The sequence below is a fragment of the Carcharhinus amblyrhynchos genome, chromosome 20 (assembly GCF_965287045.1).
Source record: "Carcharhinus amblyrhynchos chromosome 20, sCarAmb.v2.hapA, whole genome shotgun sequence".
NCBI classification, from domain to species: domain Eukaryota; kingdom Metazoa; phylum Chordata; class Chondrichthyes; order Carcharhiniformes; family Carcharhinidae; genus Carcharhinus; species Carcharhinus amblyrhynchos.
In genome coordinates, this window is record NC_137343.1 from 12,331,538 (window position 1) to 12,353,598 (window position 22,061).

A 22,061-nucleotide genomic window follows, 5' to 3' on the forward strand; every position below is an offset into this window, starting at 1 on the left:
AGTTTGGCAAAAGCTCTCACATCTATTTCAAAACCCAACTGACCTGTCCATTTGTTCCAATATTTTATTAGCCAGAAAAGGATCTCGAGAGAGGTATTACTAGCTTGCCCCACCGGCCAATGGGCGAGGTGAGCTGTAAGATGGTGAGAGAGCATGGAAATCGGGCCTAATTTCTCGCCTCTCGCTATTTTAATGGCATTGGATATCCAACGAGATCAGCCTCGCGTTCAAAAAGGACACAAGGCTGATCTCAATATTAAAATTCTATTTTATACAGAATATTACAAGTGAGCCTGGGACACTATTGGCCAGGTTCATTTGCCTCTCCAGCCTTGCCAGTGAATATTCTTACAGATAAGAATCATATATGGTCCCCATCAATAAGGCCTGTTGTGATAGCCTCACCACTGGGACTGGAGGCCATTGAGGACCCCACCCCTCTTTGGGAGGTGGGGGACAGGGGAGTGGGGTGCCCCTGGGATTGTGCCGGCCTGGGGTCATGGCACTGCCCATTGGGCACATTAGCAATGCCCATCGGCCACCGGGCAATGCTAAGGGACCAACTTGAAGGAACGGAGCCTGGAGGAAGCAGGCCAATTGTGGGGGGGACATTGCAAACTCTGCAAATGCAAATGGGGGTGGGGGGGGAATGCTGCAAGTGTGACCCGCCAATCCATGTGGGGGAGGGGTTGGAAGAAATCAACTGGAGCTCTGCAATATTGGGGGTGAGGGGAACATGTTCAGCTACAAAGGCAGCACTATCTGGGGGAGGTAGTGATAGACAAATCTCAGCTGTGTTGTGTGCTGTTGCACAGAATATCAAAACCTGAGCATGAACAATTGCATCCTCTGCTGCAAGTTGCCGGCTTTTGGTGAATTTAGGTCCCACCCCCTCCCCTTGCTGGCAGGAAACAGGTCTTGCTTTTTCTTGGCAGAGTGAGTAAGATTCAATTTTTAAATCGTCCTTAAAAACAGTGTGATTATCTTTCATTTTCACACTCTTTCGACTCTAAGAATTTTTTTGATAAGATCGCCACCCCCCGCCCCACCCTAAGACTTTCCACAACTCCAGATCCATCACAGCGATATGGATGGTGAAGTTAGCATCCATTCCTGGCCTGTGCTGCTAACCCTTGTGAATCATTACGAAAATCAAAAGTGAAAGAGAAAAGATCAGAGTGTGTGGGCTGGAGTGAGAAAAGTGTCACTGCCCAAGAAGAACTCAAGAAAATGTAGAAATTTCATAACGTTAATAAAAAAAGCAAACTTGCCTTGGTCTCAAGTAGGTCTGCGTTTTCTTGGACCTCATTGCGTTCCCGATGGGATTTCTCCAACTTGTTGTGCAGTGCACCAATCTCCTCCTAGTTGCATAAACACATCATATTAGGGCGAACACAAGGACATCCTTTTTTGAAGAGAGAGCCAGATAAGATCAATGTCTTTGGCTTTTAGTTGACTCCACGATGATAGACCCGGTCAACTGGAAGAAATAGTCAACTCTTTGTGACAGAGTTTCGAATACCCGGAGAGTGGCTGGAATGTGGAACTCACTTACACGAGGGGCAGGATTTTCCAGATGGCGGAGTTCTTTGCCCCACCGCCTGTTTGGTCAGTGGCGAATGCATCCCCACCAATCAAGGCAGCCCTATAGCCATTGGACGAGAGGGGGAGACAGGATTTCCAGCCCTGCTCAGCTCCTGCCTCTGAGTACAGCTGGTTAACTACACTGACAATGGCCAATCAGCATTGGCCAGGACTGGTACTACAAGCAGACTCTGGGGTCTACCTCCTGATTGGGTAAATGTGGAGAATCTTAGAGCAGGGAGGGGGAAGTGAGGGTGCAGAGAAGGGTTAGAAATTGTGATGGAGAGGCCAGTGAGGGAGGGAACAACCATGGGGGTTAGGCAGACCTTTGGAACGGGTACCCAATGTGGAAAGGAAGCCTTTGCTGGAGGCAACTCTCCCTCCCTGCCTGGGCCTTCAACAGTTTCCACTTGCCTCAAACTTGATGCAGGACAGGAAAAAACCCTTAAGTGGCCAACAATCGTGGTCAGGCTGGGGGCGAGTGAGAAGGTGGTGGCAAGGCCCCCTGGGGAGCTTTACGAGCCCCCCTTAGCGAAAAATGCCTCAGCGGGAGAACCATAAAATTCTACCCAAGCAGTTATTCTATCCAAAGATGTGTGGGTTAGATTGATTTGCCATGATAAATTGCCTCTTGGTGTCAGGGGGATTAGGAGGGTAAATATGTGGGGTTATGGGGATGGGACCTGAGTGGGATTGTAGACAGTGTAGTCTCAGTGGGCCAAATGGCCTCCTTCTGCACTGTAGATTGTATGAGTATCGAGGAAAATAGAGAAGACGCCTTTGAGGGAATGCTGGATAAACACATGAAGGAGACAAGCTGAGAAAGATATATTAATGGGGTGAGATGAAGATGGGTAAGGGATGGACCATAAACAGCAGCAGAAACCTGTTGGGCTGAAAGACCTGGACATTTGTAAGAGAATTAGTGAAACGGTTTTCAGATGGTTTGGGCAGTTCTGGTGACTGAGTGAGATATGGAAGGAACTTCAACCTCTGACACGTGCATGAGGTAGTCTGATATTGTAGAAAAATGAAATAATTTCCTCTGATTGGATTGCTCCCTCTTTATATAGGTTCAGCTAGAAAATAAACAGTTCTATTAACTGAACAAGGAAATGGACAGGCTTTTTCTGCTATTCTAAAGCACAAATTCCAAGCATTGGTCATATGGTCTAGCAATAACTTTGCTGCTACTGTTTACTAAATTGCCCCAGTGAACATGTAGAAGGACAAGCCACTGCCCCTAATAGGAGGGAATTTTCCCAACTCATCTGCCATGTGAATCGTAGTGGGATCGGACCATGCAAAAGTCCATTGACCTCAGACGGGATGTTTCGGACTTCAGGCGAACGTGACTGGAAATTCCTGCCCATACACCGGAATGCTACTGCCCCGCCTGCCCCGGGAATCAGAGCGGGTGAGAGACGGACAATGGGAAGGTCTGTTGGCCTCGGGAGGGATTTTCCGATTCGGTGCCGGGCGAGGCAGTAGAGTTCTGACGATAGCGCCTGAATTGTGAAGCTGACTTGCTCTGTAAGAGCATCCAACGTTCTGGCATCCCAATAAGTGATCCAAGGCACAGTCATTTGCCAAACAAGAAAGTTAGGGATAAGGGATGTCGCTCAGCACCAACGCACCTCTTTAACGCGGAGATTTTCATCCACAAAGTTAACGTTAAGCATCGGCCGGATACTGGACAACAGCTTCCACCACTGCCACTGACGGATCATCCAGTACTTCCTGATGTTCTTCTGAACACAGCAAACAGCTAAACGCTGGGTCTGGAGAAAGGGAGAAAGCCACCAGTGTTAACACGTTCAACATGGAGAGATAGGCCTTCCTTAAAGAGAAAGTGCACATGCCATGGAGGTAGGTCTCTATATTGTGCCGAAAAGTTACATTTCATTTCCTCGCCTTTAGATAAGCATTTCAGATGTGGGCCGTGTATAATCACTGACGTGTGAGGCATGAGAGCTTTACCTTCATCTTCTTGAACTGTTGCCGACCCAGGAATCCCTGACACACAGCTTGCAACAAAACCAAATTTCGGCTAATCAGCTTCTCGCGCTGTTTCTCCAATCGGGAAACAACTCCAGCTTTGAAGAAAACCTGGAAATCAATCCACATCCGACTGTTAGGCAATTGGTTCTTTCATTTCATTCATTTATTGAGTTTCAGAGAACCAGATTCCCCGGGTGGAATGGGCTACTTTCTTGAACGCAGTTCTCCCGGGTTTCCCGTGTAAGGTCAAGGGACAGAGAGCGATGCCAATGGGGATGAGCTCCAGTAACAGCATGGGCCCAGTTGGGCTGAATGGCCTGTTCCTGTGCTGCACCTTCTACGTTTGAGAATGAATAATGTAACTTTGTTTATATCGTATCTAATCCATTTGCGCTAACTCAGGAGATAGGAACAGGAGTAGGCCATTCAGCCCATTCAGTTGGTGGGGGTTGTGGGTGTGGGGAAGAAGGAGACGATGGAGGGGGAAACAGGGACAGCGTTGCTCAGGACTGAGAGCTGGGGGGGTGGTGCAGTGGGGGTGGTGAGTTAGTTGGAGAGTCTGTAGTGATGCTCATTGCTGAGCTTTAAGTTTATTTATTCATGTCCCAAGTAGGCTTATATTAATACTGCAATGAAGTTACTGTGAAAATCCCCCAGTCGCCACACTCCAACACCTGTTCGGAGAATTTAGCACGACCAATGCACCTCACCAGCACATCTTTCAGACTGTGGGAGGAAACTGGAGCACCTGGAGGAAACTCAAGCAGATATGGGGGGAATACACAAACTCCACCCAGACTGTAGCCAAGCCGGGAATCAAACCCAGGTCCCTGGCACTGTGAGGCAGCAGTCCTAATCACTTTGCCACCATGCCATGCAAGTGGCACATCAATAAGTTTGGTGTGGGCAGAGTGGTACTATGGAGGGCTACGGAATTCTGCAGTTGGGACGTGATAGCATCTCAGAATTTAAGCACCTCAAGAATCACATGAAAGCTTCAAACATACAATTATCATGTGCCTGGTTCATACATACCCGACTCTGTCCCATGGTAAAACTGTGCTTTTCCAAATCCAACAAGCTAAGAAGTTCTTCTGTAGCCTAAAAAAAAGCAACCATTTAATGATTTCAGTAGGTTTTTGTTGACTGACAAATATTTTGCCTCAATTATTAAAGAGAGAAGGGCCTCAATTGACTATTCCACAAAACGTAACCCAAAATCACAGCTTGGCATCATGTAGAATGCTGACCTCTTGGTTGGAAGGTCATGATTCACTCACCACCCTGAGGCTTCACTCAGTCCGGGGGACTGTGGTGCTTTCAGAGGCCTTCAGGAGAGATGTTAAACTGAGGCCTCTCTTCCCTCACAGCTGGACATAAAAGCCTGGAGTTCTAGCACCATTCATCTCCCAAAGCAACATTACCAAAATCAGCTCATTGGTCTCAGTGCTGTGTCTGGGACCTTGCTGTGAACACACATGATATGGATGTTGCCACTGCCAATAGGAATGCTTTGGCTGTGAGGTACTTGGGAGGCCTTGTGCTAACATCCCTGACTCTGAGCAAGAAGCTATAAGTTCAGGTCCCACGTCAGGAATTGACGCCCACGGAAGATGCATTGATAACGTGGCCACAAACATTGATTATCAATCTGTACATCCTTCCAACACGCCTGATGGCAGGCAGTAAGAGTGAGAGAGACTACTGGTCGGCCATTTTTGTACAGGGTTTCAAATAAGGGGCAGGGAAAGCCCCTGGCAACAGGCTAGTGACCCTTTCCAGGGAAAGCTAACCATGTAAACACATAACCCCATGATCCACCTGCCTTGTGTTCTATTAGAAGAGGATAAATGAGGGATGCTCCATGGACATGGATAAATGGAAGTTCGTTATTTTAATCAATTCTCCATTTTTCTTCTGAAATTAATTTTATAACAAATACAAACATTCCATCAAACCAAGATGTTTCCAGTTGGAGGCAAAACTAGACAACTCAATCTTGAAAATATTCAATGATTCAGCCTCCACTATTCCCTGTGGGAGTGAATTCCAGTCTTTAACCAACCCATGGAAGATGAAATTCCTCTTCATTTCCATTTTAATTGGGAGATCCCTTATTTGAAAACTCTGTACCTAGTTCGATGTTCCCCACCACCCCCCGTGAGGGGAAATAGTCCCTCAGCATCCATCCTGTCAAACCTTATCCAACGTCCAACTCTGAATGAGCAGAAACTTTCTCCAGTTAAGGATTGGGAAATATTGGAAGCTATTATTTTTGGAATTCTAACCCCATTCTCCAGCCCTGACTCTGTTGGAAAGGGTTCAAGGGACAAAAGCTGGACAAAAGCTAACAAATTCAGCCCCACCCCCTCCAGTATCCACCTCACCTCTCAAAACATACCCCGCCCAACACTCACCCCACCTCCCAATACCCACCCCACCCCCCAACTCTCACCCCCCAACACTCACCCTTCCCCTCCAACACCCACCACTCCAATACCCACCCCACCCCCAACACCCATCCCACCCCCCAACTCTCACCCCCCCCAACACTCACCTGCCCCCCCAACACTCACCCCTCCAATACCCACCCACCCCCAACACTCACCCCACCCCACCCAACACCCACCCCTCCAATACCCACTCCACCCCCAACACTCACCCCAACCCACCCAACACCCACCCTTCCAATACCCGTCCCACCCCCCAACACTCACTCCACCTCCCTAACATCCACCCCCAACATCCACCCTACACCCCCAACACTCACCCTTCAACACTCACCCCATCCCACCTGCTCCCAACACCCATCCCACCCCTAAACTTTCTTTAAAAAGTGTTTGAAGTACCGAGTCTTGCCCATTAACATCCACACACAGAGGCATATTGATTGCTTAGCCACATTGTAATTGTCTGGATAATAGACAAGGTTTGCTAATTATAGAAATTAATGTAAAACATTAAATATCTTGGCTGTCACAGATCCTATATATCATTTTAAAGTGAAGCTGAATAACAGGAGAAGGGATTATAAATATAAGTTAACATAAAACAAATTTCAGTCTGATAACAGATAAAAAAAATCACAATCATAAATGATTTCTTTTGAACGAACTAATTTGCAATATAGATCATAGAATCCCTACAGTAAAAGGAGGCCATTCGGCCCATTGAGCCTGCACTAACCACAATCCCACCCAGGCCCTATTCCCACAACCCTGCACATTTACCCTGCTAATCCCCCTGACACCAGGGTCAATTTAGCATGGCCCATCCACTTAACCCGCATACCTTTGGATTGTGGGGGGAAACCGGAGCAAACCCATGCAGACCGGGGAGAATGTGCAAACTCCACACAGACAGTAACCTGAAGCCAGGATTGAACCCAAGACCGAGGCAGCAGTGCTAACCACTATGCCACCATCCTACCCTAGTCTGAAATAACTAGAGTTATTGAGATGTGATCTTCAGTGACATTCAAAGCACATCTGGAGGCCAGACTGACTAATTCAAAATATTAGAAAGCACCAAAATGAGCTTTTCAGACTTGGAGGAGCGGAGGTGATTCTCTGAGCCCACTGCACTGCTCGAGCATCAGCTAGATGTTAGCAGAGGCCATTTGACAAGCTTCCCGCTGGGCGCTTGGGCTTCCGTGCATCTCCCGGTTTCAATGTCATGAGCTGGCCTGGGAACTCATTCACTCCAGCAGGGTTTACAACTGTTCCCCACTAACGGGGAACAGGCAACAACCTCGCTGGAGTGAAGGGAGGCCATTGAACCACTCCAGGATGTCAGGGGTAAGCGGGGGTATGCCCCTTGGGTAGAGCCAGTCTGGCCCCCTAGCATTGCCCAAGGGGCAAACAGGCAGTGCTCAGTGAGCACTTTGGTACTGAGGCATCGGGCAGCATCAAGGGGTCAGGCCCAGAGAGGGAAGCATAGCCTATTGGGGAGCAATCAGTGGACGTGGGTCCCGTTGACGATATGCGCAGGAATGAGTGGCAGAGGGAGGAAGGACGGTGATCGGGGCTGGTCATCTGGGTGGGGGGTGAGGGGGAAGGAGCAAGGTTGAGGGCGGTGCGGGGGGTTGTCGGGATGGTCAGGTGGGGGAGATTGGGACTGGCTGAGGGGGGAGAGTGTAGGGAGAGCATTGGACCTTGCCCAGGGAGGTCTGGGAGGCCAGCGATCGGAGGGGTGCAGGGGTCAGAAGGCCAGTGATGGGCGAGTTGAGAGGCCGGCCAGCAGAGCCACTGCGCACACGTCAATCGGCCAGCGCCGAGGTTGGCACATGCACAGCGGCACACTCAGCGCTGCACTGCTGGCTTTGCCACTGGGCACAGGCCCCGCCCACAGATGTTCAGAGTGAATCCCACTAGGGCACGCTGTGATGTACAAAATGTATAACCGCTACCCCTTACACCTCCTCACCTCCCACCTCAAACCTCCACCATCAGTCAACAACACCCTATCCCCCTCACCTTCCACACCCCCTCACATCCCCCCATCCCTCTCTCCCTGTTCCCACACCTGGCTGGTCTTCTCTTGCCTTTACTGAGAGTTTCAGGCAATGTAACAATATGAGATGTGCTTGGTTTACCTTTGTGACCTATTTACCCATTGACACTGAATTTACTTTTCACACACACACACCTTCCTTTCATCTGTTACCATAAACGCTGCTCCATATTTCTTCAGGATAGTTGGGGCCAGCACCTGGAAACGCCGTCGGAATTCACCGTGCACCAAGTGATCAGGAAAACCTGCAAAGCAACCAGAAAATCATGTCATTGTCTGAGAAGGAGGGGGTGACCCCGCATCCCAGCATCAGTGGGTCAACTCCATACCTGATAGGCAACTCTGATTCTCTCCCAAATCGCTCTGTCTTGTCACCTCACTCTTCCTTATTAAAGAAAGAGTTTACATTTGTATAGCGCCTTTGAAGACCACAGGACATCCCAAAGTGCTTCTCAGTCATTCAAGATGGGTGGCATCTTTTTTCGAGGAGGTTACCAGGAAAGTGGATGAAGGGAAGGCGGTGGATGTTGCCTACCTGGATTTCAGCAAGGCCTTTGATAAGATCCCTCATGGGAGGTTAGTTAGGAAGGTTCAGTCGCTAGGTATACGTGGGGAGGTAGTAAATTGGATTAGACACTGGCTCAATGGAAGAAACTAGAGAGTGGTTGTGGAGGATTGCTTCTCTGAGTGGAGGTCTGCGATGAATGGTGTGCCGCAGGGATCAGTGTTGGGTCCATTGTTGTTTGTCACCTATATCAATCATCTGGATGATAATGTGGTAAATTGGATCAGCAAATTTGCGGATGATACAAAGATTGGAGGTATGGTGGACAGTGAGGAAGATTTTCAAAGCTTGCAAAGGGATTTGGACCAACTAGAAAAATGGGCTGAAAAACAGCAGATGGAATTTAACGCAGACAAGTGTGAGGTATTGCACTTTGGAAGGACAAACCAAAGTAGAACATACAGAGTAAATGGTGGGATTCTGAAAAGTGCAGTTGAACAGAGGGATCTGGGAATACAGGTATAGAATTCCCTAAATGGGCAGCGTTCCATCACCATTCCTATTCCACAACTTAACAAGCGCAAGCCTCATGAATAAAGTCATTAAAAATCAAATCCTGTGAGCCTAAGATTGTAATCTACTCCTGGCTGGTTGATTCAGTTGCAGAAATCACTTATCAAACCCAATGATATCAGAGACGTATCTTATTAACTGCAGAAATGTCCAGCACCTCACATCACTGGTGCAATCTCAGGGTACGCTGAGTAGGCCAAGACTTTGACAGCAATCTTTTAGGAATGTATAGCTTTCCCTCCAGCTTAATGATGTAATTAACTGGACGATGGTACATTTAAAAACAGCAACAAGAATGAAATGAAACTTAACTGAACTTTTGGAAAACTCATCAGCTCTCTAATGCCACAGCTGAGAGATTCACTAAAGGATTACACGGGATTACAGGCTTGTTAGGCCAATCTGTCCATGAGAAAGTATTTATCACTCAGTCCAGAGTGTAATTTTTCTGCTAATAAAGCTCACTTGTGTGGATAGAAATAGCACTATTTTTATTCAACTGTGGGACATGGGCTTTGCTGGCTGGCCAGCATTTATTGTCCGTCCCTACTTGCCCTTGAGAAGGTGGTGGTGAGCTGCCTTCTTGAATCATTGCAGTCTACGTGCTGTAGGTTGACCCAAGGAAGGAATTCCAGAATTTTGACTGGCAACTGTGAAAGAACAGCAATATATTTCCAAATCAGGACAGTAAGTGTCTTGGAGGGGAACTTGCAGGTGGTGGTGTTCCCATGTATCTGCTGCCCTTGTCCTTCGAGATGGAAGTGGTCATGGGTTTGGAAGGTGCTGTCTAAGGATCATTGGCAAGTTGCTGCAGTGCATCTTGTAGACAGTACACACTGCTGCTACTGAGCATTGGTGGTGGAGGGAATGGATGTTTGTGAATGTGGTACCAAGCAAACGGGTCGATTTGTCCTTGATGATGTTTAGCTTCTTGTGTGTTGTTGGAGCTGCACCCATCCAGGCAAGTGGAGAGTATTCCATCACACTCCTGACCTGTGCTTTGTAGATGGTGGATGGGTTTTGGGGAGTCAGGAGGTAAATTGGCCACTGCAGGATTCCTAGCCTCTGACCTGCTCTTGTGTTTATGTGGCCAGTACAGTTGAGTTTCTGGTCAATGGTAACCCCAAGGGTGTTGACAGTGGGGGATTGAGTGATGGTTACCCCATTGAATGTCAAAGGGCGGTGGATCGAGTGTCTCTTATTGGTGGTGGTCATTGACTGGCATTTGTGTGGCATAAATGTTACTTGCCATTTGTCAGCCTAAGATTGGATATTGTCCAGATTTGAACATGGACTCTTCAGTGTCTGAGGAGTCACGAATGGTGCTGAACATTGTGCAATCATTGGCGAACATCCCCACTTCTGACCTTATGACGGAAAAATGGCCATTGATAAAGCAGCTTAAGTTCGTTGGGCCTTGGACACTATCCTGAGGGATTCCTGCAGAGATGCCCTAGTGTTGAGATGACTGACCCCCCCACAAACTCAACCAACTTCCTATGTGCCAGGTACGATTCCAACCAACGGAGAGTTTGCCCCCGATACCCATTGAATCCAAATATTGGTTGTTTCTAATTTATTGGCATTTTTAAACTTGGAAGTGAAGTGAGGAGTCATGCAGCAATAGAATATGTTTCTATTGGGTCAAGATATTCTAATCTGTGTGTGGGATTGCTGTCTGTGGTGCTTGTGAGGTTCAAGACTTCTCGATGCTTCTGTCCAGATGTTGTGTAAGGCCAGGTTCAACGCAGTGGAGCTGGTTGCATATTATAAATGACCAGGTTGTGTGAGATTTTCTGACAAACCTGTGGTTGTAAAGTACTGAAATCTGAGCTTTCAATAAACTTTAGACATAGAGGCATAAGTTAAAAAAAAAGGTTTTGGTAAACCTATACAAAACAGTTCAATCCCACTGTGACTATGGTTCCCAATTCGGGGCATCTGAAATATATGATAGCGAGGGTAAAAGGCAGGGGAATAGGATATTGATTTGCTTTATTATTGTCACATATATTAGTAGACAATGTAAAATATTGTTTCTTGCGCACTATCCAGACAAAGCATACCATTCATAGAGAAGGAAAGGAAAGAGCGTAGAATGTAGCATCACAGTCATAGCTAAGGTGTAGGGAAAGAGTTTATAAGAGTTAGAATAAAGTTTTAGAGGCATAGAATGAGAGTAGGAGATAGAATTAGAAATATGCTGGGCACAGCTTGCAAGAAGTCGCCTCACTTCGGCACCATCTTGGAAACAGAAGGAGCACCAGGGCCACTGATTTCTCTCGCTGGCCCTGCATGCCAGTGTTAATGCTCCACTCAAACCTCCTCCAACCTTTCCTCATCTAAATCTGTCATCATAACCAACTATCCCCTTCTCCTCCACATTCTTGTCAAGTTTACCCTTAAATATATCAAACCGTTACTTCAAACATTCACTGTGGTAGTGCCTTCCAGATTCTCAACAATCACTGAGTAAAGACATTTCTTCTGAATTCTCTATCGGATTTCTTGGCAACCAACTTAAGCACATTAAAGAAAAGGAGCAGGAGGAGGCCATTTGGCCCACTGGGCATAATCTGCCTTCCAATAAGGTCGTGGCTGATCTGATTGCGGCCTCAACTCCTCTTTCTTGGCTGCACACCCAATCCCATTGAGCTCCAGCACAGGGCTCCCAGGCTGAGTTCCACCACAGGGCTCCCGGGCTGAGCTCCGCCACAGGACTCCCAGGCTGAGCTCCACCACAGGGCTCCCAGGCTGAGCTCCACCACAGGGCTTGCATTGTGACCTCCACCACAGGGCTCCCACGCTGAACTCCACTTCAAGGCTCCCAGGCTGAGCTCCTCCATAGGGCTCTCAGGCTGAGCTCCACCACAGGGCTCCCAGATTGAATCCTGGTGGTTATATTAACATCCTATTTGCCAGGGGAAGGACAACTCAATGTGGATGAATTAATAAACAGACTTCAGTCGCACATTCGTGGTAAAGTCCTGGAACAGTTACTGTACCTAGCCTGTACAGGCGCAGTGCATCCAATAGCTGTGATCCCTGCAGCTGTGTCCTCAATGTTGGTGTATCAAGTGTGGCCAAAAACTGTTCTTTGCTGCACTGTGTCTCTGCTCCATCTCCAACACTTTGGTTCATTTTCCCTTCTGTATCGTTCACCTCGGGCCTTGCTACAAAGCAGTGGATGAAGTGTGCTTCCGAACGCTTCATGAGGTTTGCAAGAACATCCTAGGATTTTAAAGAAATGGAATTGAAAAATTGATTTGAACTTAATGGAGAATAAATCACTTGGAATGCTGCACATCACATTATTGGAACACCATTGTACTGGAGATTCTGGAACAACTCGGGAGAGCTAGCGATCAGATCGGCAAAAGTCCTCATCAATGTCTCAGTATTCCGATATTTGGGATAATAGAATCATGGAATCCCTACAGTGCAAAAGGAGGCCATTTGTCCCATCTAGCCTGCACCCACCCAGGCCCTATCCCTGTGACCCCTACTAATCCCCCAACAATAAAAAAGTAAAAATTCATTTATTAGTCACCAGTGGGTTTACATTAGCACTGCCATGAAGTTATTGTGGAAGTCCCCTAGTCGCCACACTCCAACATCTCTTTGGATACACTGAGGGAAAACTTAGCATGGCCAATCCACCCAATCAACACAGTTTTGGACTATGGGAGGAAACCAGAGCACCCAGAGGAAACACACGCAGATATGGGGAGAATGTGTAAACTCCACACAGACAGTAACCTAAGTCAGGGATCGAACCCGGGTCCCTGGCGCTGTAAGGCAGCAATGCTAACTGCTGTGCCACCATGCTGCCCTGAACTTTCTACAGACACCCACCCGTCAGCCTTCAATAATTGCTAACTTCACATCCCCCAATACCTGACTCCCATCCTCCACGATTGCTAATGTCTCTCACTCCAACTCTGATGTCCAACTCCTCAACCCTCTGCACTCTCAAGCTCTGCCATCCTTCATGATCTCTGATTCCCTCCGCTGCCCCACAATCACTGACTGTCTCCATCACCAGTCCATCTCAGATTACCCCACTCCAAGGCGATCTCTGCCTCCCATTTGCGTACTCCCATCTTCCCCACCTCCCGCAATCTCCAACTCTCCCATTCTTCCCCCAACCCCCCCGTCATCCCTAACTCCCCCCTATCCTACATGATTCACCACTCCCCTCACCCTCTGAAATCTGAAATTCCAACCCCATCGCCTGCAATCTCTGATACCCTGCCCACCTCTCTCCCCCTGACCCCCATCCCACCAACCTGCACCACCAACTCCCACAAGCCTCACTAATCTCCCACTCAGCACAGTCACTGTAGTCTCTCACTGCTGCCACCCCAATACAATCTCCCTAACCCTTGTACACTTTGACCTGCACCCTGCAATTCCCTCAGGTCCCCTGCAATCTCCAAGATACCTGATACCTGTTCCAAGGCTGCTTTTCTGCCCAGCAACCACATCCAGTCTGAAAGTCAGACAAGAAATTTATTGTGAAGATTTTAAAGACATCCCATAGTTAATTTCAGCCAGAGGTCTGGGAAATCCATATTCCCAGACTTCCCATCTGGAAACCCTTCCTCACCCACTCATAGAATCTCTACAGTGCCAAAGGAGGCCATTCAACCCATCGACTATGCACCAACCGCAATCCCACCCAGCCCCTACCCCCATAACCGCATGCAGTTACCCTAGCTAGTCCCCCTGACACTAAGGGGCAATTTAACACGGCCAATCCACATAACCTGCACATCTTTGGACTGTGGGAGGAAACCAGAGCACCCAGAAGAAACCCACGCAGACACTGGGAGGACATGCAGACTCCGCACTGATGGCGACCCAAGCCGGGAATCGAACCTGGGTCCCTTGCACTGTGAAGCAGCAATGCTAACCACTGTGCCACAAGCCACCCTATGCAACTCTCATCATAATCTTGATTAAATATCGGGGCCATTCTGTTGTGTGGACAGTACGTTTCACCCCAAGAACAGGCTTGCAAACTGCACATTTAACAAAGATAAGCCCTTAAAGTCTTAAATGAATGAAACAATAAAAGGAACTTGGAACCCGGCCAGTGAAACTGGAGTGGTCCATTCAGCTCCTTCAGCCTGCTCACTAATCTGAAGTGTATTCAAATAGTACCATCAAACATTTGGGAAATGTGATTTAATTCTATTGTCTTATCTTTGGCCAACAGCATGGAATGAGTTCCCATATTACGAGGGATGAGGAAAATTCTTTTGGTGAAAAAATATCAGCTTTTCTCATTATTAATTTTTCATCTGAAGTCGACTCATTTAAACTAAAGCTTCGCTCAATTACTTTCATGAAACCTCAGAACGTTCCCCAACTACCCAGTAACCTCATTCCAACTTCTCTTTGGAAAATTGGATTTTCAATTAATGTCATCCGTTAACTTTGGATTTTTGCAGTCCAACCACATTCAAGAGGATTTGTGGGAGCGCAAGAACGAATGGAGCAATTAAAGGAACTGTTAGGAAGGATTCACCATTCTCCAGAATCATACAATCCCTACAGTGCAGGAGGAGGCCATTTGGCCCATCCAGCCTGCACTGACAACAATCCCACCCAGGTCCTATCGCTGTAATCCCACATATTTACTCTGCTAACCACCACCCTCCGATGCTCAGGGCAATTAGCATGGCCAATCACACATCTTTGGACTGTGGGAAGAAACCGGAGCACCCAGACACAGGGAGAAGGTGATGCAGGTTCCACTCAAACAGACGCCCAAGGCTGGAATTGAACCCCGGTCCCTGGAGCTGTAAGGCAACAGTGCTAACCACAGTGCCACGGGAGTGCACTGATATTAGGGGACATCTAATACTAGGGGTCATGCGCTTAAGGTGAGGGCGAAGTTCAGAGGAAGTGTGAGGGGCAAACCTATTCCACAGAGAGTGGTAGGTGTCTGAAATGCGCAGAAATAGGCAGATAAGATAGGGGTTTTTAAGGGGCTTTTAGATAGGCACATGAATATGAAAGGACTAGAGGGATACAGACCAAGGGCAGGCAGAAGGGAATAGTTTAATTTGGTCTCATGTTGGGCACAATATTGCGGGCTGAAGGGTCTGTTCCTGTGCTGTACTGTTCTATGGCCTATCACTGTAAGGGGAATGGGGAATCCTTTCTAATATTTGTTTTAATCGCTCCATCTATTCTATGCTTCCACAGGTCCTATCTAATGTGTTTGGAGCGCAGTAAAAATACCACAGGAGATCTCATTTCTGACTGCCACAATTTAATGAATAGGTGTAAAGCAAATATTTAATGGAAAAATAATATTTACAGCTGAATTACACTAAGCAATCCCTCAAAAGGCACAAATGGTCACAGTGTTTATACTGAGCTGTTATTTTCTACTTAACCTGTGGATAAACAGTTCTATCCGGGTTCGAATCCCACCACAGTAGATAGTGGAATTTGAATTCAATCAAAAATATGTGGAATTTAGAATCTACTGATGATTGTGAAGCCATTGTCGATCGTCGGAAAACCCATCCGGCTCACTAACGTTCTTTAGGGAAGGAAATCTGCTGCTTTTACCTGGTCTGAGCTACATGTGACTCCAGAGCCACAGCAATGTGGCTGACTCTCAATTGCCCTCCCAGGACAACTAGGTATGGGCAATAGATACCGGTCAGCCAGCGACACCCATGTCCCACAAATGAATAAAAAGAAAATTCTCCCATTCATATTCTAATCTGACCACAGGGAATAAAAGATAAATCATAAAATCGCTACAGTGTGGAAGGAGGCCATTCGGTCCATTGAGTTTGCACTGACCACAATCCCTCCCAGGCCCTATCCCCATAACCCCACATATTTACCCTGACACTAAGGAGCAATTTAGCATGGCCAATCTACCTAACCCGCACAACTTTGGACTCTGGGAGGAAACCGGAGCACCTGGAGGGAACCCACGCAGACATGGGGAGAATGTACAAACTCCACACAGACAGTGACCCGAGGCTGGAATTGAACCCGGGTCCTTGGCGCATGAGACAGCAGTGCTGATCACCGAGCCACCCCATTAAGTAAAGTGTGAGATGAAAAGAAGACTAAGGGATATATTAGGACCAAATGGGGGGTGGTGGTGAGTGGGTGGAGGGTGGGGAGTGTAATTTTGAGTTTGAACAATAGTGTAGAACATCAAAGCTGCCTGATGACATTCCTTCTGATTTTTATTTCCATTACAGTCATAAACTTAAAATTAGCCCTCAGAGTCTGTCAAGTACTCAGTTCTCAGATTGAATTTGATGGGTTTCCATCAGTTCAATTGTGTTAAGCAGAGCAAATGGAAGCTGATGCTTAATATAAATGTAATTTCTGGTCCATTACTCAGCCTGCTCATACTTACCACTTGGAGCTTGATCAGCGCACAGACTGACTTCCTCTTCACTGCCGCAAAGCTGCTGCTGAATGTCTTCCGTACACAGCTGATCCTGTGCAAGGCTTGCTGGGACGCGCCTTCCAGACCAGACACTGACCGACATATCAGAGGGATCTTCGATCGTGAAGAGAAAAGCTTCTTGAGGAGCTCGCTAGTTGGAGGAAAGGATCAATAGGTTAACTGTATTTCATTGGTGGTACTGTGTCAAACGGTATGGCAATTGTGATGCGTCACAGGCTGAGCTCAAGATTTGACTCCTTGGGGGATGAGATCTTGCCAAGAAAATTCTAAATGCATGAAAACAGGAGAGAATCGCGCCTTTTTCTTCGGCATGAGAAAAAAATCAAATCTTATCACATTTAGAAAGAAAATAAGGCAAAGTGTGATTCTCACCAATAGGGGGAGTGGATGGAGTCTATTCACATCAGGAAGCTGGCTGCTGACTGCTAGAGTGCGCTATTGCGTTTGCGCCATGATCAACTTGTCACTTTTCCACTCCCACAATCGCCCCTCCACCAATTGTACCCACTCCCAGCAAATCGTCACCCCTCAATTCCTTCCCCGACCGATCACCGCACCCCCTCCCCTGCCTTCACCTTTTGGCATTTGTACATACTCTACCCACATATTGTCACTCATTAGCCTCAATGAGCTATTTGGGTGCAAGATATTTCTGATCAAGGTGCCCAGCCAGAATGAAGTTACATTGACAGTATTTCCAAAATGAGATTGCAACCAATCAACCTTAGAACATAGAACATAGAACATAGAACATTACAGCGCAGAACAGGCCCTTCGGCCCACGATGTTGCGCCGACCAGTTACAAAAACAATGACCCACTAGCCTATACCAACCCCTTTTCGTCCATAAACCTATCCAGAGATCTCTTAAACGCCCCCAAACTAGACGCATTTACAACTGCAGCAGGCAGGGCATTCCAATCCCTCACCACCCGCTGGGTAAAGAACCTACCCCTGACATCCGTCCTGTAGCTACCCCCCCTTAATTTAAAGCCATGCCCCCTCGTGCTAGCTTTCTCCATCCGAGGAAAAAGGCTATCACTATCCACCCTATCTAAACCTCTAATCATCTTATATGTTTCAATAAGATCCCCTCTTAGCCGCCTTCTTTCCAACGAAAACAACCCTAGATCCCTCAGTCTCTCCTCATAGGACCTCCCCACCATACCAGGCAACATCCTAGTAAACCTCCTCTGCACCCCCTCCAACGCCTCCACATCCTTCTTGTAATGCGGGGACCAGAACTGCACACAGTACTCCAAGTGCGGCCGCACCAGAGTAGTGTACAGTTGCAACATTACACTGCGACTCCTAAATTCAATCCCCCTACCAATAAACGCCAAGACACCGTACGCCTTCTTGACAACCTTATCTACTTGATTCCCAACTTTCAGGGATCTATGTACACACACACCTAGATCCCTCTGTTCATCCACACTATTCAAAGTCCTCCCGTTAGCCCTATACTCGACACATCTGTTGCTCCTACCAAAGTGAATTACCTCACACTTCTCCGCATTAAATTCCATCCGCCACCTCTCGGCCCAGCTCTGCAACCTATCTAAGTCTCCCTGCAGACTATGACACCCTTCCTCACAATCTACCACACCTCCGACTTTGGTGTCATCAGCAAATTTACTAATCCACCCAACTATACCCTCATCCAGATCATTAATAAAAATTACAAACAACAGTGGCCCCAAAACAGATCCCTGAGGCACACCACTCGTAACTGCACTCCATGATGAATATTTACCATCCACCACCACCCTCTGTCTCCTATCTGATAGCCAATTCCTGATCCAACTTCCTAGATTACCCACAATCCCATACATCTGCATTTTCTGCAGAAGCCTACCATGGTGAACCTTATCGAACGCCTTACTAAAATCCATGTATACCACGTCAACTGCCTTACCCCCATCCACCTCTTTGGTCACCTTCTCAAAAAATTCAATAAGGTTAGTAAGGCACGACCTACCCGCTACAAAACCATGCTGACTATTTCTAATCAATTCATTACACTCCAAATAACTATAAATCCTATCCCTAATAATTTTTTCTAAAACCTTGCCCACAACAGAACCTTGGCGATTGGTTCCAGAGTTCCACTAGTGAACCCATGAATGTGCGCCATAGTGTCCATATCATCTGAACCTTATGCTGAATGTAATCAACCATGGAGCTTTACACAAGATGGCCGGTTGATTCTAGGGAGTGAAAGCATGACTTCCTAACCAGAAATCCTACGGCCACTTGTGCTTGAGTTTCAAATGAATTGCCAAGTTTAGAATCATAGAATCACGGAATCCCTACTGTGCAGAGAAAGGCCATTCAGCCCATCGAGTCTGCATCAACTCTCTGAAAGAGAACCTTACCCTGACTGTCTCCATAACCACATGCATTTAACTCATCTTGGGGCAATTTAGCATGGCCAATGCACCTAACCTGCACATTTTTGGGTGGTGGGAGGGAACCAGAGCACCCAGAGGAAACGCACACTAACATGGGATAAACTCAGCACAGTCACCCAAGGCTGGAATCAAACCCGGGTCTCTGGCATTGTGAGGCAGCAGTGCTAACCACTGCACCACCGTGCAGCCCATAAGACTAAAGGTAATACAGACGGTGCATAGAGTTAGCACTTCAGTTGGGTGAATTGGCTACGCACAACTGGCAGGCAGGTACCCATTAACCTCCTGAAGCCACCTTCCTAAGGAAGTGTCAGCACACCCACCTCTAAAGCCACTTCTACCTCAGGATGGAAATTCAGCTCCAGGAATCATTGCTTCATTTGGACATGAGATTAGCATCTTTGTGTGATTTATCTCCTCTCCTCCTCTTTCACCCTGTATTGTGTCCTGTGTTCAGGCTCAGCTCTTTGCTCCAGTCTTCAATAACACGTTTTGTTCTCCATTAAATCAACAAGATCTCTGTTTAGACCAACATGAAGTTGGGCGGCACAGTGGCAGGATGATTAGCACCGTTGCCTCATACAGCCAAGGACCCCGGTTCGATTCCCACCTTGGGTTCATTGTCAGTGTGGAATCTGCACGTTCTCCCCGTATTTGCGTGGATTTCCTCCAAGTGTTCCGGTTTCCTCTCACTTAACATGCTGGTTAAGTGCATTGGCCATGCTAAGATCTCCCTCAGTGTACCCGAACAGACACTGGCGTGTGACAACTGGGGGATTTTCACAGTAACTTCATTGTTGCATTAAAATGAGCCTATTTGTGACTAATAAATAAACTTTAACTGAGAGTTCCCTCTATAGTCTGTACAATATTAAGAAAAATAATTTGAAAACAGCTTGCACTAATTCACGACAATCTTATTAGATTTACATTAATAAACATAATTCTGAAATGGATTGTAAAAGGCCAAAGGGAAACATATATCAATTCCAAACAACATCCTTTGCAAAGACCCAGAAGAGAACTGAGTACTAATGAAATATTGTATATTGATTAATCTGTTAATGGGTAGAATTGGTATTAATAATGCAGATAGCTTCAAGGAACATTCATTATGCAAGAATAGGTGAACTAGTTCTCAATACATAATGTGCCAGAAAGGACATGGCTTTATGTCCTCAGATAGCTGAAGAAATCTGAAGGAACGCCTGCTTTGTGTAAGTGTCAATTATAAATTATTCTAATAGGTTTGGTTTATACATATTTTAATTGTCATTCCTCGTGTGAAATGTTTGTAGAATGTGGGCAAAATCTAAAACTCAATAAATTATGTTGCAAAGGACTTGTTTCCCCTTCTGAGAATGTCTAGGATCAGAATCTGGGGTCACCCATTTAGAACAAAGATGAGGAGGAACGCAAATAGAGGGCAGTGAATCTGAATTCTTTACCACAGAGGGCTGTAGAGGTTGGGTTGTTAAGCATGTTCAAGGCTGAGGTCGACAGATATTTAATCAGCAAGTGAATCGAGGGTTATGGGGATCAGACGGGAAAGAGGTGTTGGGGATTATCACATCACGATCTCATTGAATGGTGGAGCAAGATTGATGGGCCGAAAGGCCTACTTCTGCTCCTACGTCTTATGGTCTTGTGGTCACTGGGCTGTTGGTACAGAAAACAATAACATGTAACTTCTGAGCACCAGAGTGTCATAACTGGGGGAGAGGGGGTGAGGGTAGTGTCCCAAAGATGCTCTGGAAATACCCCACAGATGGACCCAGGTAAGCTTTGCGTAGCAATTCATTTTGATTTGATTTGCTTTATTATTATCAGACATGTTGGTATATGGTGAAAAGTATTGTTTCTTACGTTGGGCAATTGCTCTGCACAAGGAACCATTCAAAGCTTTGATATGAATCACAGACTCTCGAGGCTTTGTGTCATCTTACCAGAATAGTTACCCAGGAAACGTGAAAATAATTAAAACCAATTCTAACTCCTGGATAACGATAGTACTGATGCCACCCCCCATCACCCCCAAACTCCAGGCTCACCCACCACCTGACCCTCCCCCATTAACCATCCAACCCACAATGGCCACCGACCCCCCAGTTCCCACCCCCACAAACACCCACCCCCCCCCATTCCCAATTGCCCCCCTGACACTTCCTCACTAGCCACCCAACCCCTACACCCCTATGACCTTCGCCCTGGCTTTTCAAAGTGGCTGTACCTTTAAAACTACTTGCTTTATGGAAGCTAGTTCTGTAAGTAAAATGGGGTGTGGTTTCCTTACCGCTGACCTTCCAGTTCTCCGCTCAGAGCCTTGGGAATCCACTGCAGCAGACAGCTCTCAGCCAGCCTGAGTCTGAAGGTCAGACGAGAGGAGGATGGCTGGATTTTAGGGGAAGAAACTAAAAGCGGAGTGGGAATCCGACTCGGATTATCACGCCACAGAATCTGAGGGCATTACTGCAAATCCCAACACACTGTGAGTTAACAGGTATGGGGCAGGGCAGAGGGACCTTCTGTATGGAACCATCTATATGCACTTGGATTATCTGTGGAATCCGCAGGAGGTAGGAATGAATGAATGAATGCAGGTGTTGGTTTTTCCCATTGCTGAGGCAGACTAATCTCTGTCTCCCCACGACAAGTGCTATCAATTCTTGAGGCACATTTAGATTGGTGAAGTGAACATTGAACCCAAGGAAGAAAGGGAATTGATTGATTCCTTAATAATCATAAGTGTAGACTCTCGCAATCGCGTTAGTATGTGTGATCAGGTATTGTGCCTGATAGGGTGATGAATACAGATTGAATAGTGCAATTTGGGTACTTAAAGGAGAAAGCATCATACATGCGGGAGGGAAGGGTGCAGATGGTGGGGTTTGGGACCATCTGGATTGGTCTTTGAAAGATCCAAGACAGACTGGGGTCAAACTACCTCCTCCCATGTGGTATAATTCCATCACACTCAAATACTATTTTATGGACTCTTCTGACAAAAAAAAGAGTG

At 46.8% G+C, this 22,061-nt stretch overlaps 1 protein-coding gene across 3 annotated transcripts in view; it reads right to left on the minus strand.

The window, feature by feature from the left end:
• Nucleotides 1-22,061, minus strand: part of LOC145355752 (unconventional myosin-XVIIIb-like) — a 344,749-nt gene that overhangs the window by 148,320 nt on the left and 174,368 nt on the right. For all 3 annotated transcript variants that reach the window (XM_080208083.1, XM_080208085.1, XM_080208084.1), the window contains 7 exons: nucleotides 16,578-16,761; nucleotides 12,181-12,406; nucleotides 8,233-8,342; nucleotides 4,621-4,686; nucleotides 3,565-3,693; nucleotides 3,222-3,365; nucleotides 1,272-1,361 (listed from right to left, as the gene is read on the minus strand). In XM_080208083.1, the coding sequence (XP_080064209.1) occupies nucleotides 1,272-1,361; nucleotides 3,222-3,365; nucleotides 3,565-3,693; nucleotides 4,621-4,686; nucleotides 8,233-8,342; nucleotides 12,181-12,406; nucleotides 16,578-16,761 (949 nt within the window). The remainder of the gene's footprint in view (nucleotides 1-1,271; nucleotides 1,362-3,221; nucleotides 3,366-3,564; nucleotides 3,694-4,620; nucleotides 4,687-8,232; nucleotides 8,343-12,180; nucleotides 12,407-16,577; nucleotides 16,762-22,061) is intronic.